The 19836-nt window shown below is 40.0% G+C and overlaps 1 protein-coding gene across 4 annotated transcripts in view; it reads left to right on the top strand.

Annotated features, from left to right (window-relative positions):
* Positions 1 to 19836, top strand: part of LOC128419203 (cadherin-8) — a 230619-nt gene that overhangs the window by 122062 nt on the left and 88721 nt on the right. For all 4 annotated transcript variants that reach the window (XM_053399626.1, XM_053399624.1, XM_053399625.1 and 1 more), the window contains exon 5: positions 16493 to 16660. In XM_053399626.1, the coding sequence (XP_053255601.1) occupies positions 16493 to 16660 (168 nt within the window). The remainder of the gene's footprint in view (positions 1 to 16492; positions 16661 to 19836) is intronic.

Genomic DNA, 19836 nt, shown 5'->3' with positions numbered 1-19836 from the left:
TATGCAATTTTCCCTGCATACACATTTTTGCAAAAACATTTTATTTCACTAATATTTGAATGCATTTATTTCATCAATACATCCAAAACAATATATGAACTGAAACTCAGTCATCCTTTGAAATTTGTACTCAGAATTCTGCAAATTTCCAACCAAATATATCCAACCAAATAATATGCACAAAAATCCATATATTAGGGGAACGTGTTAATAAAAATGCGCACATTAGCGAAAATAACATACAAAATTGCATGTTATCAGGGGAATTTGCTTGTATATTAGTCAAAACTGCATACAAATATTGGTTTATGAGGAGAACATCACAGTAAAATGCTGATACATTTTCATGAGGATTAAAAAAAAATTCCAAACAGCTGCAGAATGTGGTGAAATGAATTTAAAAATGGGGAAAATGAGAAACCAAGAGAACAGAAATTGGCAGCTTCCTCCATCTTTATAGGACAGGTGTTATGATGCAGCCTAGAAGAGAACATCCTCTCCCCTCCACCTTTCTGAGCCTATGAGTTTTCTCCTTGAGTTCTGAAATCATCTGCCCTGAGTCTCTGCCCCAGAGAATACATCCAAACGCCACTTGCCAATGCTTCACTTCTTATTCTGGAAAGCAAGGAAATGAGTTAGGAGAGAAGCAGTGATGGCTGATGCCCATTGAGACTGGTAGGGTGGAAGGCAGACAACTCAACAGAAGGTGGAGCCAGACTTCCTCCAGTTTAATCCTCATCCCTCTCTCATATGAGTACCACAACACTGAGACTAAGATGGAAGAAGTGAATAGCCAGAGCCACCCCTCTGGCCTGGTTGTGTGTAAGAAGGCAGGCAGGTGGAGGCTCACTGAGGGGTGGGGCAGTATCCTGTTTGCCCTAATGGAGAGTAGGCCTCTCTAGCCTTTACTGGAGAGTAGGTCTGGAGGGAGAAGGGACCAAGCCCATTGGTTCCTTCAACACTATTAAAATAATTATAAGCAACAATTTAAACTAGATCCATAGCTTACACAATTTATTCAGAAGCGGAGACACTGTTGGTCATTTTGTCAAATACAGTGGTACCTCGGGTTAAGAACTTAATTCGTTCTGGAGGTCTGTTCTTAACCTGAAACTGTTCTTAACCCGAAGTACCACTTTAGCTAATGGGGCCTCCAGCTGCCAACACACTGCCGGAGCACGATTTATGTTCTCATCCTGAAGGAAAGTTCTTAACCTGAGGTACTCTTTCTGAGTTAGCGGAGTCTGTAACCTGAAGCATCTGTAACTTGAAGCATCTGTAACCACTGTATTTTCCATGAGAGCTGAACACAGGAATATAAGAAAGTGCTTTATAGTGAGACCACTTGTCCATCTCCCTAAGATTTGTGGCCCTCTGAGGTTTCAGACAGGAATCTCTCCCAGTCCTTCTTGAAGATTGAAACTGGTATATTATATATTATTAATAATAATAATAATAATAATAATAATAATAATAATAATATTTTATTATTATTATTTTATTTGTACCTTGACCATCTGGCTGGGTTTCCCCAGCCACTCTGGGTGGCTTCCAACAGAGATGAAAAATACACTAAAACATCAGTCCTTAAAAACTTTGTGCATGCAAGGCAGACGCTCTGCCACAGTGGTATACCACTTCCCTAAAATTATCCAATGAGTTCAGAGGGAGTGGGAAAGCGGGGGGGGGGGATAAAAATGTGTCAGAAAATTATTTTCTTGCACCTGTGAAGTTGCATATAACTATTTCCAAATCAGGATCACATTTGTGTTTACTCGGGAACTCTATCTAGAAAGCCCAAAGCATAAAGGATGTAAATAAATCTTCAGAAGACAATTTTGTGATGTAGAATTCAATCTGCCTGGAGCTATTTCGAACTAGGAATATAAAGCCCTTAGATTCAAGCAGTGTGCAATTCGTTACTCAAGGAGCCACCTGTTTTAGAGCACAAGCACTTAAAAAACCCCAGCTTGATGAAAGAAATATGCCTCCAGATTTCTTGATAATCTGAACATTTGCAAGAAGTGTATATGATAATATCTTGTATGCACCGTGGACACTTTTACAGGTTTTATGGTGCAGTTGTTGGAAAGCCAGGACTAATAGATCAAATGTACCTACAGTTTCCAGCAGTTTGTGCCATTGTAAATTAAACCGTCCCGGGGCTGGCATGCATAAAACATGTAAATGATGTAGGATTCTACGTGCATCTCTTGGAGTTTAGCAGTTTGCAGTTAAAACAGTATTGTTGTTTACAAGAGCAGGTGGAATAGGTGCAAAACATGTCTGGCATTGAACAGGAGCCATAGCTCAGTGCACATGCTTTGTGTGCTGGAGGTCCCAGGTGTCGGCATGTCCAAATAGGACTGGGGAAAATTCACTGCCTAAAGTCCTGTAATATTACTGAAAGTCACTGTGTACAACGATGAGCTTGTTGGGCCAATGGTCTGAAGTGGAATAATGCAGCTCCCTAAGATAGCTGGGTTTGAGACTGTATCTTGCATATAATCAGATGTGTGCTTTTTAGAGCTGTGGATCTTTGCACCACAGGAATGCCAGCACAAATACTCTGGGTAAAGTGACAATAGGCAAAAGAGGGAGGACTGTACTGGTTGCAGGGTAGGACCATAGCTCACCGAAGGAGTATCTGATTTGTGTGTAGATGATACCATGTTTAATCCCTAGCATTTCCAGGTCAGACTGAGAAAGACTCCCTGTCTTAAATCCTGGAGAGTAGATGGACCACACTGAACTAGATGGACTTATTTTTTTTCATAGAAGATAGGGATTCTTAGCACGAATGAAAAGGCCTTTGGCTATTTGCAGTAAAATATACTTCAATAATTCAAGCAAACTAGACTGGGCCAAAAATAGCCCAGTGAGGACTAAACAAGCTTAATGCCCACAAAAGATGGAATAATAATTGGAGTGAATTGGGGAGGGGGGAGTTGGGGCAGCAAAGAAAAGATGAATGGAATGAAGTATCATCAAAAAGGGAATGGCTGTCTGTCTAGCTTGCCAGAATCATGAATAGGAGCACTCTACACTGCAACATTTCATTGCAGGTAATGGCCAAATGGACTGTGCCTGCAGAAGGAAGCTGACCTTATTGAAAGCTGTGTCTAGAACTTCCTGCTGCTCATGGAAATAGGGAAAGTGAAACAAAGTAAACACATGTGTGAAGACAACGCCTTAGCAATCTAGCTCCAACTGATTTGGTCTTTAGTCCCCTGGGAAGCAGGGGAATGGATGCGTGAAAAAAAACTCTTCTGGCACATAATTGATTTCACATCACACATCCTGGCTTTGCACAACTTCCCAAGCACCCCAATGGGCTCTTGAATATGTCTACCGCATACATCTATGAAGGGAACATCATATGCATCACAGAGGGGATGTATGTATGTGCGCGCACTGTTTCTCTCTATTTCAGACCTTGCCTTGCTTGAACTTTAGAAATCTCTGTGAATCTCCACAGGCCCTGATTGTATTAAACATCCTTTTATGTAGCCTAATTGATAGCTCTATCATAAGTAAAGAGTGCTAGCTGAAGACTTGCCACATTTGATGTGCATTGGTGTAGATGAGATCCCATTCCTTCCTACAAACTCACAGTCCTGCTACTCTACAGCCCCTCCCTATACTTCTATCTATCCATCAATCACCCTGACCAGAGCAAGTATCAAGGATTGGCATAACTGGAAATTGCTGATGGGGGAGGCTGACCCCTAGGAGATGGTGCCCCTGCACATAATTGTGGCTCAGATTGCAGGCCATTTACTTTGTCTTACAAAATTTCGAATGGGGGCCTATAGGAACATAGCAACCTTGCTTTTTTGGTCAGTCTAGAATGTGAAAGAGTATTGGAACAATGGAGCATGATGCTGAAAGTAACTGTCAACATACAAATGTACAAATTTAGGAAATTGTTCAGCATTGTTATGATAGGTGGTGGGCTTAGATACCTTCAGAATCCCTTGAGGGGTGCAATATGTATATTTATGTGCTGTGCATGCAGTAACTCTTAGAAACCACTACAGTCAAGCAGTATATAAATTTGTTAAATAAAAATAAAATAAATGAACTCAATTCGGCACACTGATTTCTGTTAGTGAAGAGTATGTCATTCAGTGAGAGCTGTTTGACAGTGGAGTAGACTCCCTTGGGAAGTGGTGTTCTCTCCTTCCTTGGAAGTTTTTAAGCAGATCTGTCATTACTGCTTTTGGATTCCTGCATTGCAGGAGGTTGGACTAGATAACTCTCAGTGTCCCTTCCAACTCTACAAATCTATGATTGTAAGTAATGTTGTTGTTCTTCTATTATTATTATTATTATTATTATTATTATTATTATTATTATTATCCCCCCACCACCACAGTATAACATCCTCCTCCGCCCCACTCTGTGTGGTTGCAAACACAATAGGTTTGTAGCCCTGCCGTTGTTTCATTAATGAGAAGGCAAAAACAAACAATACTTTAAAAAAGATTAACAGCTTCTCAGGCAGGATAAACACACTCTGCAATGACACCAAATTAGTGATGTATCTTACAGTGGCTCACATCATTACAACCTCTATAAATCGCTACCATCATATGCCAGTTTCTTATGAAGCTCTAATTTATTTTTCCCCTCTGTTGAGAAGTTGTCTTTCTAATATTATTTATAAAAGCATGCAAGTTTTGTTTATTCTCTAATAACTCACTGACTTCTAGTCCCCACTGTAGCCCCCTACCCATAGTTGTTGTCTAGAAGTTCAGCGGGAATATTTATTTTTCACCTAATGTGAGGTGGAGATGGTCTAAATCAAAACAGTCATTATTACAATTGCAATTACTGTAATGGCACATAATCTAAAGTGGCAACTTGTTCTATAATAGAGACACGGCAGAACAGCAACAGGAACAACAACAACAACATCCAATTGTATTTAACTAATTTACATTTCATAGGAGTTTGCTGAAGTAATTGAACCCCTGTGATATTGCTTTTCTTTTCAGTTTTGGGATTGTAGTAAACTGAGACTAATATGCAAAATCAGACACAGAAGAAAGCAAGAGTTCTGCCATTCTAAGTAAAGGGAACAGATCTGAACTAATTCCAGATTAATGTGTGGATCGGGATGCAATTATCCTTCAGATTTCAAAGAATCATAGAATTGTAGATTTGGAAGGTACCTCAAGGGTCATTTAGCCCAACCAATGCAGAAACTTTTCACACTTTTTCCAAATTTCATACATTTCCATTTTTTACATGATTCTTAGCTCAAAAAATATCAGATGTGTTTAAAATGTGTATTTTAAGAATAAAATATGAAAATAAATGTGAGCATTGAGAAAGGTGATTGCTTCATATATTTAATTCCTATATTTCTAATGTAATGCTTCCAGTTCATCTCCCATGTGCCTCTATTTAGAAAATTCTATGGAGTTTTGACAACTGCATCTTGAACAGAATATGATAGAACTGTAGAATCTTCAGAGTAGGACAGTTCAAATGATCAGGGCTAGAAATAGAAATGTCCCAGTGGAAATTGAAATTTGGGGTGGGGGAGAAATATACACAAGACAGTAAAATGACAAATTTGCAGCATGACCATTTGCTTGCAAGTACCAGTAAGTCCTACTAATTTTAACAAGGCTTATTCCCTAGTAAGTATGTGTAGGCTTGCAAGTTTTGTTCATGATGGTAGAAATACAACTAGTAACTAAGTATGAAAGAAGATGGGAATGATTCTCCATTAACCACAGGAATAGTATGAATGAGTTTCACCCTTCCTCAGTCATTTTACAATCCCTTAAGAAATGGATTTCTACTTTAAGAACATTTGCTCATTCTGATTTTGCTCTCTATGCTGTTGAAATGACTACCATTAGCTAACCATATTGTGTTCAAAACTATTGTACTGATAGGAAAGAGAGAGAGAGAGAGAATGAATAATTATTGGGTGTGAAAGAGATCATATCAAATACCAGAAATATCTACTCAACAAAGAAAGGTTAAATAAGAGTTTGTTTGCTGTGGTTAACCACTGCTAGAGAAAAACTAGGTAGGTAGACATTAGCCTATTTGTTAGATTCGGATCATGATCTTATGTCCACAGTAGATGCTTGCTCTCCTGTGACAAGATCATAAAATTGTAGATGTGATGTGAGTCCCTTTTTTGAAATTGTACCAACAAGTACAGAATCATGAGTTATTTGGTCTTCTGTAAGCTACATCCAAATTGCCCTTGAATATTCATGTGGTCCAGATATTCATGTGCTTTTTAGTGGACTTGTAACTGAGAGACCTGTCCTCAGATAAAACCCAGCTCATTAGGAGTGGATGGGTGCATTGCACATAAATGAACCCACATCTCCAAGGACATTATGGGAGCTGATCCTTAATTGGAAATATCGTTTATGGATATTAGCTGGACTTGCTGCTAGATAAATATATTCTTGCAAACATGACTTTCTTTCTGAACATATTAACAGCTTTGTACCACCAGTATTGCCTATAGGGAGTGGCCTGTTTTTTTCTCCTAGATTCCACTTTATTTGTATTAACCCAGGGGTGTTTACAAGGTCATATTTGCAAACTCATTAACTTCTAGCAATGCCCTAAGTTACATCTGAGCAAATCCATTAAATGCTGTGTGGTTGCACAGGTGTGCAATTGAAACTGTATACCATGAGACCAATTTGAACATGAAACTAGTGTATAATGAGGAAGCCTGCTTATTAAATGGAGCACATTAGACTGGGGCTATCCAATCTGCAGGAGCTAAAGTTTCCATGCAGAACTGGGCTTAACCTATAAAGCCCTAAAAATGTAAGGCTCAGGCTTGTTGGAGACTATAAGGGTTTTTTTCTTTTTAAACTGCCAAAGTAATGCTAGCTTCTCTAATTAACTTCAGATTCCATAATTACTGAGGATCATCATCTGGATCCTAAAGGCTTTTCCCTGGGGGAAAAAAAGACAAACTTATATATATAAAGGCTACTTCCAATTAAGCACCAGTTTCATCAATGTTCTCTTGCAATATAACTTGATTATGAACTGGGTTTTACTTGAGCACATGCATTGCGGCCCCAGTTGATGAAACATTTACTGATATGAAAGGATTGTCAAATAACTTCTAAGCATAGGTGTGTTGGACTTTGTGTTGAGTAGAAAATAATTTTCTCCGCCACAAGAATGAGCTTCAAACCTGTACTGCAAAACTATCTTAATATAATTACAATTAAATGTTATAGGATACAAAATAACACAGTGCTCTTAAACAAGTTAGCATTGTGGCCCAGCCTTCTTTTTAGACCTTATTGCAGTTCAATACACTTTTCTCTCTCTGGTCCAAAAGAGAGATCTTAAGCAACATGCTTGTTCATCATCACAAAGCTTAGCTTCTACTACTGCTGCTATTGACTGCATCACTCACAAAGAATGCTGAGGTTCTCGGGTTTCATCTTTCTTCTTTGAGAAATTGCAGCTCAGCAGGCACACTGACTTGGGCCCCAGATTATGGGTAACCAATGACACCTACGATGTAACGTGGTGTCATGTCGTTGTGACCAGAAGTTGCACTTGAAGGCATAAAAAACACACGATGAATATTAGGAGAAAGTCACAATGAATGCTGATTGATTTTCATCTGGACTTTTATTTTGAAAACAAACAAGCAAACAAACTGTTGTGAAAATAGGGGAAACTGAGTTTAAGATTATAAAATTGAGAAACTGGTAGAAACTAAAATTTGTAGTTTTGCCCATTCCTAGATCCAGCTACCTCTGTATAATTTTAAAATATTGTCCACCCACAATTTCTCTGACTTTTCTTTTCTTTCTCTCCATCTTCAACATGTTTCACTTTATGAATCTTGAATCTTTCTTTCTCTCTTTTTCATCTATCAGTATGCAGTATTACTTCTTTTTGTAGGAATACTGCAAGGATGTACAAGTTTGTTTTTTCATTTTAAAATGTTCAGTACTAAGGTGAGAGAAATGATAGAGAATGATGTGAGATGTTTGACAGATAAGTATGTACAGTCATACCTCAGGTTACAGACGCTTCAGGTTGCGTTTTTTCGGGTTATGGACGCACCGAAACCCGGAAGTACCGAAACATGTTACTTCCAGGTTTCGGCGGTTGCACATGCACAGAAACGCTAAATCGTGCTTTGCGCATGCGCAGAAGCACCAAATCACAAGCCACACGTGCACAGATGTGGTGCTGCGGGTTGCAAACGCTGCAGGTTGCAAACATGCCTCCCGCACGGATCATGTTTGCAACCCAAGCGTCTGCTGTAATTTGTGTACATTTGGTAAGAAGTGATTAAGGAAAGATATAAGCTTGCCTATCAAATATTTGAGATGTGCTAATGAGAGGGGGGAAAGGAACACTTTTTGTAACTCCTTGTATGTGTGTGGGGAGTGTTGAAGGTGATGTCCTAAAAGGTGATAAAGCAATCACTATGTGTTGATTACATTACTGCAGAAGAAAAGGTCTGTGCCAGGAATGGGTGTAGTATTTAGCAAACAAAGAAGGCAGATGAGTCATTTCCTCCCGGTCACAAAAAAAGTGAAGAAAACAACTCCAGCATGAATAACATAATATAAAAATCATATCCTAAGTAGTTTGCAAATTCTACCCCACCTCCTTTTAAAGGAACCACTTACAGGGGCAATTACAAATAGCTGTGGGTATTCAAGGGTACTGTTGCTGAAATTCCAAGTTCTTACTGATCATTATGATAGCTTCTTCCTGAAGCTGTTGGTGTTCAGGGTCAAACACCTTAAATTTACTTGCTCCCTCCCATGGTATTCTTCCCCATATGATACATTTTAGAGCAATGGTAGTCAACATTATATTCTCCAGATGTTGCTGGACTGCACATCTGATCATCCTTGACCATTGACTATGCTCACTGAGGCTGATGGGGGTTGCAGTCCAGCATCATAAAGGGTACCATGTTGGCTACTCATGCTTTAGAGCATTTGGTTTTAAGCAGAGGGCTAATTAGAAATCTGAAACAGTACCACTCGGACTTGCCAGCAATCTCTACTAAGCCTCTTAGTTAGCTGGTATCTTGCTTCTCATCCTCCACCTTGCAAATAGGCTTTATCGCATAACATAATTCAGTTTCATTCTAATAACTGTCAGTATACCACTGCTATTGTTTAATATTTATTATGATTCATATAGCATCATCAGAGATCCATGATGCTTTACAGAGTACAAAAGGACAGGTGTCGGCATCAAAGACCTTATAATCTAAAATTTAACATAGGGGAAACAATTGAAGAAGGGGAGAGAAGTGGTTGCCTCACTTCAAAGAAGGATATTGTACAGCTGGAATAGGTTCAGAAAAGGGTAAGCAAAATGTTCAAGGGGTTGAAGCGGCTCCCCTATAGTGAAAGGTTACAACAGTTGGTGCTTTTCAGTTTCAATAAAAGGTGAGTAAGAGGTGGCATGTTACAGATGTATAAAATTATGCCTGGCGTGAAGAAAGCAGATCAAGAACTATTATTCTCCTTCTCTCATAACACTAGAATTTGTGGGCATCCAAGGATGCTGGAAGATTCAGAGACAGGAGGGGGAGGAGGAGAGAGAGAAAATACTTCTTCACACAACGCACAGTTAAATCCTGGAATTCACTCCCAGAAGTTGTAGCAATGGCCACCAACTTGGATGCCTTTAAAATAAGATTAGACATGAAGCATAAGGCTATAGGCAGCTACTAGCTATGATGACTGTGTTCTATCTTGACTGCTGGAGGTGGTATGCCTCTGAATGCCACTTGCTGACAATCACAAGCTTTCAGGTTCCCCATGATGCATTTGGTTAGCCACTGTGAGAACAGAATGTTGGACTAGATGGGTCATCAGCCTGATCTAATAAGCTCTTCTGACATTCCTATTTTCTTGTGGGTGGAAGGGTAAACAGGGTGGGGCGGGCAACCTTTTTATTTGTGTGATTTTTTTATCCCTGTGTTGCATCTTCCAACTTTGGTTTCTCTTTGTTTCTCATTTTTTCCAGTCGTAAATTCAGTTCTACACATTTCCATATCAGTTGGCACTGAAAATTCATGAAAACTTTTAGTGTGAAAATATATGCATTTTTGTATGCAATCTTGCCTAATATAATGCATTTTTGTATGTTATTTTCACTAATATATGCATTTATATGCACATTTTATTCTAGTATATGCATTTTTGTATATATTACTTTGCTGAAGAATTCCATTGCAAAATTCAGAGAAGTGCAGGATGGCTGTGTTTTGGTTTGCATATACTCTAGGAAAATGTGGATTAAGTGGGTTCAACTTTAAGTGGAAATTGAGTGAAATATCTCCCTCATCCCTAGCTAGTTTGCTAGTCTTTTCTGTTATACTGAGATGCATTTCCTCAAGCATTCTGCTACCATCCTGAGGGACAGACCTTTCAGATAGAAAGACAAAAAGTCTCCTTTTCATAGGCAATTTAAAATATTTCATAGACAAATCTAACTGCTCTCTCCCCCTCCATCCCATTCTGTGACCTGTACATGCCATTAAAGCCAGGTTCCTATTAAAACAACAACAACAACAACAACAACTGACACAGATGAGAAATGAATGAAAAATGAGTGGATTATCATTTGGAACTCATTTGTTTGAATTCTCATTCATTTTTTTATTAATTAAATCAAAAGCAGCTCACTCATTTTGTTTATCATTTGTTTTTAAAATGAATGTGTGGCCTTGATGCAAATCTCTTGTTCCATGACTCATACAGGGATTGATGTCCAGGTACATTTATGAGCTGCCCATTTCTCTCTCGCATAGAGTATAGTTTGAATCAAACATATTCAGAAAGTTAGATGCATTATACAATTTTCTGGAGAGTCTATCTCCCTTTCTCTGCTCCATTTACCCTCTTATTCAGTTGGCAGTAAATGATGTGCAAAGTTATATGGGAATATACACATAATTCTATTTGTCTCTGATTATATCAGACAGGTGACACTGAAAATTACTCTTTAAATAAAAGGAGCTAAATCAGAACAAAGTTTCCACATTTCTGAGTGTGTGTTTTTTAAGAGCTATGTGATTGTAGCTTCCTGGACTTCATCAGATGCTCTAGAATAGGGATCCAGAACATGCAATCCTCCAGCAGTGACCATGGTAAGGAACAAAACAAAGCTCTTGTACTAGTGTGCAAAGCCCTGAATAACTTAGGCTCAGGGTACCTTAAGAACTACCTTAGCCTATACATCTTAAGTTGTTCACTGAAATCATTTTGGTCCCCCATGGAGTAGAAGAAATTGTGCCTTCATTGTTGAGGGCCCAACTCTGTGAAGCTCTCTCCCAGTAGAACTCAGATAGGCCCTGTCACTGATGAGTTTCAGTCACCTGGTTAAAACAATTTTATTTCAGGTGGCATTTGCATTGTGAATGCTCATCTAATTTTATAATTTTTTTTAATCTGCTGATCTTCATTTAAATTTCTGAAATTTTAAATACTTGAGCTTTAGTTTGTAGTTTAAGTTTTGTATATTTTCTATCGGTGTAAGCCACTTTGAGACCTAGATGGTGAAAAATGCAATATAAAAATTTAAAAATAAAATAATCACTAATCACTAATAATACACTTGCCAAGCTCTAGCATTGTTAGTGTTGAAGCACAGTTAAGAGGGAAATTCTCATATTCTTGCACTGTTATAAAAGGGCTTAATTTGTGCTATTGTGCTAATATGCCACTCAATCATCTGATGGGGTTTTTGTTGCTGTTGTATATTGCTTGCTAATTTATTTTTATTTTGCCAGCAGACAATTAACAGCTATTTAGGAACATAGAAATATAAAGATTTAAATGAAATATTTTCATGCCTATCAGGCTATCCACCAGATGTTGCTGCAAGACTTGACAGCAACAGTCACCTATTTGGGAAACCATGAGGAGGAATCCAAGCTTTCCTACCAAAAACAGTACGAACTGGGCAATATTTATCTTATGGGTGTAAGTAATATAATTATCGCCAAACTCTGCATTCAACTGAATACTTGTGCAAGCTCACAGACTTTCTCCCATTCCTCCCCATCATGTGCCCCATAGACTTCCCACATAGGGTGAAGAGGCGGTAGATTGTTCCATCAGCACAAACATTTCTGCTTGCATAATAGCACTATCTCCTTAGTGCTGGTTTGAATGCAAACCTAGGCTTTTATTATAGCATTAGATCCAGCACCAAATCTGACTATTGTAGGAATGCTAGCCGCCTACTCCTCCAAGTTGCCAAGCAAGGTCTGAGAAAAGAAGAATGAAATAAAATGATGAGAGAAAGGGAGGTGGCACACTGCCATTTACTCCTTTCTCAATATTCCCCCAAGCCCTGCAGTTTAAAGGTAGGGAAGCATATATGGACAAGCAAATATTTTGGCCATAAACCATACTTAAATATCTCCTTAAATTGCCCCCTAACATTAGAGTCTTGTTTTAAAGGTTGCTATTTATTATTCTCATTATTCTCCTAAAATGGCTATTGGTGTCATATTGCCCAAGAGCAAATAAAACAGAGGTAGAATGAGATTTACTTTTCAAGGAGCTCTTAAATTCATACTCAGCAATTTGCCCAATCTGTCTCAGAACCTGAATTGGAGAAAATATACCCTTGTGGTCTATGTGACTGAGGTTTTTTTAAAGGATGTATTTCGAAAAGCAAACACTGGATTCAAAAAAGGGGGGAATTAGATGGGGGAAAGGGGAAGAGTCAACAGTGGAAGCAAACATGGAAAGGGAAAAGCAGGCAAAAATAAGGTTTTAAGTTGTTTATTGCAGGGGTTGCCAAATGTCTGGGGTCTAATGGGCACATTTTCAAACAGGAAAGACTGCCGTGGACACCACACACACACACACACACACACCCTGCAAACAAGTGCACAATGCAAACTATTCTACTGGCTACAAAAAGATTCTTCTTTCGATCCTAATTTGAGTGGGGGAAGAAGGTACCCTGTGGAAACCAGAGAAGGTCTCTGAAGGCACCTAGTTGCCCACAAGCACCACTTTTGTGATCCCTGGTTTCTTGCCACTCACAACAGCATGAATAGTTTGTTGGAAGAGGGGAGAGACCTGTCCTTCCACAAAGCTCTCTGTCATTCTGCACACAACAATGGAAGTACGCAGCCATACAAGGAAAACTTCCAGATGTTGATATCTCTCTCACTGAAGATAGGTGAACTGCAGTGGCTCACATGCCATTGTGTTGAAAATTAGCAGGGGCATCTCTGCACCCCACCTCCACAAGTTAGAAAATATTTCAATTAATTCTGAGCAAATCCATCCATCTATAACTATCTATCTATCTATCTATCTATCTATCATCTATCTATCCATCTATATCTATCTATCTATCCATCTATATCTATCTATCATCTATCTATCTATCGTCACCTGCTTTAACTAGAGGGGTGATTAGAAAGAATGTCCCCTGGAAACTGATGGGGGGAGCAAAACTGACTCCAAATGGGACCATTGAGGGGGGCAATAAGTTCCTCTGAGAAGAGTGGACTCTCCTTCAAGTTTTCCCAAGAGCAGCCTTTCAAAGGTGGGCATAAACCACCAAATCTTCTCCAGCTTAGATTTTAAGCTGAGCTGAAGAAGAATGTGAGAACTTCACATGCTCTGTTCTCCTTTCAGCCAAGCATTGCCAAACCCCTAAAACCTGCTACTGGATCTGAACCCACCACATTTTGCCATCCTCTTCCTTCACACAGAGCATAGTTCATAGAATCATAGAATCATAGAGTTGGAAGAGACCACAAGGGCCATCGAGTCCAACCCCCTGCCAAGCAGGAAACACCATCAGAGCACTCCTGACATATGGTTGTCAAGCCTCTGCTTAAAGACCTCCAAAGAAGGAGACTCCACCACACTCCTTGGCAGCAAATTCCACTGTCAAACAGCTCTTACTGTCAGGAAGTTCTTCCTAATGTTTAGGTGGAATCTTCTTTCTTGTAGTTTGGAACCATTGCTCCGTGTCCACTTCTCTGGAGCAGCAGAAAACAACCTTTCTCCCTCCTCTATGTGACATCCTTTTATATATTTGAACATGGCTATCATATCACCCCTTAACCTCCTCTTCTCCAGGCTAAACATGCCCAGCTCCCTTAGCCGTTCCTCATAAGGCATCGTTTCCAGGCCTTTGACCATTTTGGTTGCCCTCCTCTGGACACGTTCCAGTTTGTCAGTGTCCTTCTTGAACTGTGGTGCCCAGAACTGGACACAGTACTCCAGGTGAGGTCTGACCAGAGCAGAATACAGTGGCACTATTACTTCCCTTGATCTAGATGCTATACTCCTATTGATGCAGCCCAGAATTGCATTGGCTTTTTTTAGCTGCCGCATCACACTGTTGGCTCATGTCAAGTTTGTGGTCAACCAAGACTCCTAGATCCTTTTCACATGTACTGCTCTCAAGCCAGGTGTCACCCATCTTGTATTTGTGCCTCTCATTTTTTTTGCCCAAGTGCAATACTTTACATTTCTCCCTGTTAAAATTCATCTTGTTTGTTTTGGCCCAGTTCTCTAATCTGGGGATCTATAGTAAACTCCCACAATGAGGTCACTGTTATTCTTCTCTCCCTTAATTTTGACCCAAATGCTCTCACTTTGGCTTTGAGGTTCTAAATCTTGGATCTCTTCACAGGTATACACATCCCTGACATATAATGCCACTCCTCCTCCTTTCTTGTCTGGTCTGTTTCTCTGTTTCTATAGTTAAACTATAGAAATCACTCACGCAGCAGTGATTGCTTCCAACCTAGATTACTTTAAAAAAGAAGCCATTTAAATAAAATTCATGGAATAAGGCAGGCTTCCTCAACCTCGGCCCTCCAGATGTTTTTGGCCTACAACTCCCATGATCCCTAGCTAGCAGGACCAGTGGTGAGTGATGATGGGAATTGTAGTCTCAAAAATATCTGGAGGGCCGAGGTTGAGGAAGCCTGGGATAAGGCTATCAATGGCTACTAGCCATGACCACCATGCTCTGCCTCCCAACTGGTTGCTGGGGACTACCGGAGGAGAGAGAGCTCTTGTGCTCAGATCCTCCTTGAGGGCTTCCCACAGGCATCTGATTGGTCAATGTGAGAACAGGATGCTGGGCTAGATGGGGCATTGGTCTGATCCAGCATACTCTTATTTCCCTCCTTTTCCTCTTCCTCTTCTTCCTCAACCACTACAGGATCGTAGTTTTCACTAGGTTTGTTTTTTAAAAAAATGTTCACATAATTACTCCCAGAGCCTATATTGAGTTAGTTCCAGATTTCTGGATTTCAAGGCTTTTTATGTTTCTCACTAATGTCAGTCTAAATATCTCTCAGCTACGCCCCAATACAAAGAAATGGGCTGCATGATCTCACTGTGTTAGAGAATTGCCACTTTTCAAATAATACTGTTGTTAATAGAAGACATGAATAGTGTATAATTGTAAATGTTTCCACATACACAGAGTCATCCAGCTGAGAGCTCCAAGAGGATAAGCTCCTGGATAGAAGTGGGGTTCCCCCACCCCCTTCTTCTTCTTCCCATGCCTGAGAAAGAAACCCCTGGAGCACAGTGATTTTAAAAGCCCACTGCACTGGTGGATTGAATTCCCCTTGACACTCTTAACGCTTCACTTATTACTAAGATGATTCCATAACTTGAACTTCTTGCTCTCTTTTCACAGACAAATGATTTCATTTAAAAAAAGGTTCAAAAACTGGATTAGTAGGGGGCATCCCCTCAAGAAAAACTTCTATACTGTTATGAATTTGGCTGCTAATAGATTGATCACCTAGCAACTAATAGACTTAACAGCAAAGCATGCACTTCCACACCCACACTAAATGCTATTTGATTACTGCAAATCTGCCTGCTGCTTTGGAGCATCGCACCCACCTGAGATTGTGGAACAGCCAGTTTCTACCTGTCCTCCATTTTGTAAAAAAGTTTTTCTTTGCAGGAATGAGTATTGTTTAAAAAATAATCCATCATTTATAGGCTGCTTTAGAATTTATTTAGAGATTCAGTTGGTGTGGGGATGAGATTAACTTATCATTGTGAGGTTGCTGAGGATGGCCTGGGTGTTTTTTCTTTCCATTAAATACTTATTGCAGCCTCCCTGGCTGTCAGCACTGCATGCTCTAAAAAGGCCCCATTAGAGGAGTTATAACACAATGTTTTTCTTGACATTGTGTTTTTCTTGACACAGAAGAATGGGAAGCTGGGGAGGCTGACTACACAAACACCAAACATACAGAAGGGAGGGATGGAGAATGCACAAGAGGGGATCTTTTGCTAATACTGAGAACATAAGCCCTGATGGATCAGGGCTGGTATTGAATAAAAGTATTTAATACATTTTACCCAAACACATACAGCTTCAGGAAAAGCACCCCTACTACTCTTTAACCTGTTCTTGGTCAATTGTGTGTCGCCCTGTAAACTTCCTCTTTATTGTTTGTCTTCTCTTTCTTCCCTTTCAGCAATTATTAAAACGGCTCTTTCAAACATGGACCGGGAAGCCAAAGAGGAATACACGGTGGTCATCCAAGCAAAAGATATGGGTGGGCACATGGGCGGATTGTCTGGAACCACCACTGTGACAATAACACTCACCGATGTCAACGACAACCCTCCGAAATTTGCACAGAGTAAGTGGTGCTTCTGGTGCTAGCTTACCTTGTTGACTATATTGACTTTCCTAGAGTACCTCTCAAACACTGTCCTGTTTGTATGCTAATACAGACAATGCTTCTTTGCAATAAAAATGTTGTATATGGGAAATAGAAACCAGATGAAGGTTGTTTGCTTGTTAAATATATCTGCTGCTAAGTTAGTTTTCTCACAGGGTGGAATTGCCTAGTGATGGATCAGTCTCAATCTGGTTCATGTCCCTTTCACATGCATTCACCTATACATCTCTGCTATCCTGTTTCAAGGCAGACATTTCCTGTAAAAATTCCACATGGGTTTAGTATTTTTGTTTAAGTATGTGCAATACACAAGTGGTCTGCGGGCTGGCTTTAAGAATGGGCATGTGAGTGACTGGCAGCTACGGCATGTGGCCACATCCTGTTCTGACCTGGGTGGAAAATGAGAACAGCCCATGCCATCCCTGCCAGTGGGATTTCTGCCTTCCTTTTCATTGGATGTGGCAGGAGCTGTGATTCCTAGATACTTCAGGAGGCTGGAACCTATTAGGTTAGTCTTCAGACCACCTTGTGGGGCTCGGTGGTCTAAAGGCCATCCTTATCATGACTTCTTTCCACTGTCCTTCTGCCATGTACCACCTAAATATAAGCTTCTCATTGTCATATTATAGAACCTCTTCCCAGATGCTATAATTTGCTCCCCTCTTCTCCACACCTGCTTCTATGCTCTCAGCTGCCATTGAATTTGTTCACTGCTCACCTTTCTATACCTGCTGCCATGTTCCTCATTATTTCTGAAGCAGTTTGCATCAAGTTATGTCTGCATAGCAAATTCCTGAGCTTAGAATTCTTCAGTTCTGAGTGTATATCTAAATGTATATTTTGAACCTGGCTTTGCTGGGTGAATCCTTGGAGTTCTTGTAAAGAAGCATAATCTGAAGTCTGCACACCCTACGTCCACATTATTTTGGAAGCATGTGTAGGAGAGAGAAACAGAAGTGACCTTACGGTGGGTGTCTGCTATAGACCATGAAGCCAGACTGAAGACTTGGATGAAGCCTTACTAGAACAAATCTAGGTGTTCTTGGACTCCAGCTCCCATCAGCTCTAGCCAGCATAGCCAGTGGTGAGGGATGATGGGAGTTGTAGTCTCAGACCATCTGAGGGGGCCACAGACTCTAACCAGTGGTCCACACACAAACATGCACAAAATAGATTGCCACAAAGTCTACACAGTAATTGTTAGAGGTGATTTATGCATATAGAGGCTTGAACCAGAATCCATTATATGCAAAACTTTGTGTTATAGGAACCCTAGGAATACTGTATGTAGCACTGTAGAAAACGTGTGATGGTGATTCTACATTTTGGGAAACACCATAGCTTTTCCTTACTCGCTTTCTTATGACTCCACCCCATATATTTATACACACTGCAGTGTTCTTTCCACTGTTTTCATTTCAGATTATTCAGCAGCCATTGAGTTACACAACCAGTAAAAGAAGAAGAAGAAAGACATATGTAGTTGATGACAGAAATAAAGCAATGACTAATTGGAGATGAGAGGGAGAAATAAAAGTGAATAAGTCTAGGTCTAGTTAATTGTTGATCTTTAATTCAAAATCCATATTTACTGCTATGGTTCCAGTGTATGTCTTGCTGGGTTAGGTTAAAATGATTTGGCATCATGCTGAGCTGTTCTGCAGTGCTTTGTAGTCTGCATCAAAGTGGTGGTGGTGGGGAGGGAATTATAATGAGGATTGATTTTTGTTTGATAAAGGTGTATTCTAATAGAATTTTGTAATGCAACCATCTAAGATGCCAGCTTATCTTTCTGCCTTTCTTTAAAAACAAAATAACAAAATAACAAAATAGGAGATTAAGATGTAGCAAATCTAGATGGTCTCCTAGTTTAGAAAATGTGTTAATGGCAATTTAAAAATAAAACATTTTTAAAAGAAATAAAATAGTAGTGCCTTAGGCTTATTCACACAAAATTAGCCTGTCATTCCTGCCTCTCATTTCACAGTTACTGCATGTGGTTTTCTGTTTTATGTCACTTTTCTTCTACTCTGTGACCCACAATTAACCCACAAGTGGTGGCAACAGTCTCCTCCCCTTCCAATTAATCATGTCACATGATTATATATTGCCACAGCTATAGATTGGTGTGTTTTGAGTCTGAATTTTCTACAGAAAACTGATTTTGGCTCAAAAGTGTATGTACTGTGAACTGAATAGGGCCATTTCAGGTGAATCCAGAATTTTGCTGGAACATGTCAAGACAGCCCTGAATTGCCCTGGGTCAGATTGCCCCACCCAGAGTGAAATGGGACTCTAAATATTTGGAGTCGTGGGCTGCAGGGAGAAGGAGAGGCAGGTGGCAGTCTCTGCAAAGAACAATATAGGACTGTTGCAAGAGACCCACAGTATGCTTTGGCTATGTGCCCTTGTTCCCAGTGGAGGGTTCAATCCTGATGGTTACAGAGGCCTACTTCTCTAGCTCCTTCCCACAGGGAACAAGCTGGGGAAGCAGACCCCAACAGGATTGCACTCTCCTCTGACCAACTAGCGAGTGCAAAGTATAATCCTGCTGGCTGCTGGGATCCATTTCACTAGCATGTGCACACAGTAGGAAAGAAGCAACTGGCAAGAGTGAACCCTCCACTTACCAACTGATGACTGGACTATACAATCCTGCTGGCTGCAGTGCTGTCAAGAAGGGGGCAAGAGACACACATCTCCTTCTGTCACCCCACTTCCAATTGTGGATTTAATTGGGTTTCTAAAACCCTGATTAAACATGTGGGCGGATTGGATGCAGTGTCTCCTTCCTCTCTCTGCAGCATGCTTAACTTTTTTAAACATTTAGTTGGCAGGGGTGCACAGCCCTAGTGTGTATGGGGAAGGTCACTATAACTTTTTTCTTCTTTTTGAGTCTGCCTGTTCCTTGCCTTGCTAGCAATGGTGAATGTGCTCCCACTTCTGCTCAATGCCATTGTTTTCTTTCTTTGCATGGTTTAGCATCATAGTACTGGCAAGGATACAATGCTCTCATTCAGATTTGCCTTCAGTTATTATCCTGCAGACCAAGTCTGATCTAAATCACAAAGCCAATTCTGAGTAAAAAAAAGCACTGCTTCCTGCACTCACTCTGGATTGCCATTGAAACAAAA

This window comes from Podarcis raffonei, chromosome 8, assembly GCF_027172205.1.
Source record: "Podarcis raffonei isolate rPodRaf1 chromosome 8, rPodRaf1.pri, whole genome shotgun sequence".
Taxonomy (NCBI): domain Eukaryota; kingdom Metazoa; phylum Chordata; class Lepidosauria; order Squamata; family Lacertidae; genus Podarcis; species Podarcis raffonei.
This window is presented reverse-complemented; position numbering and strand designations above follow the sequence as displayed.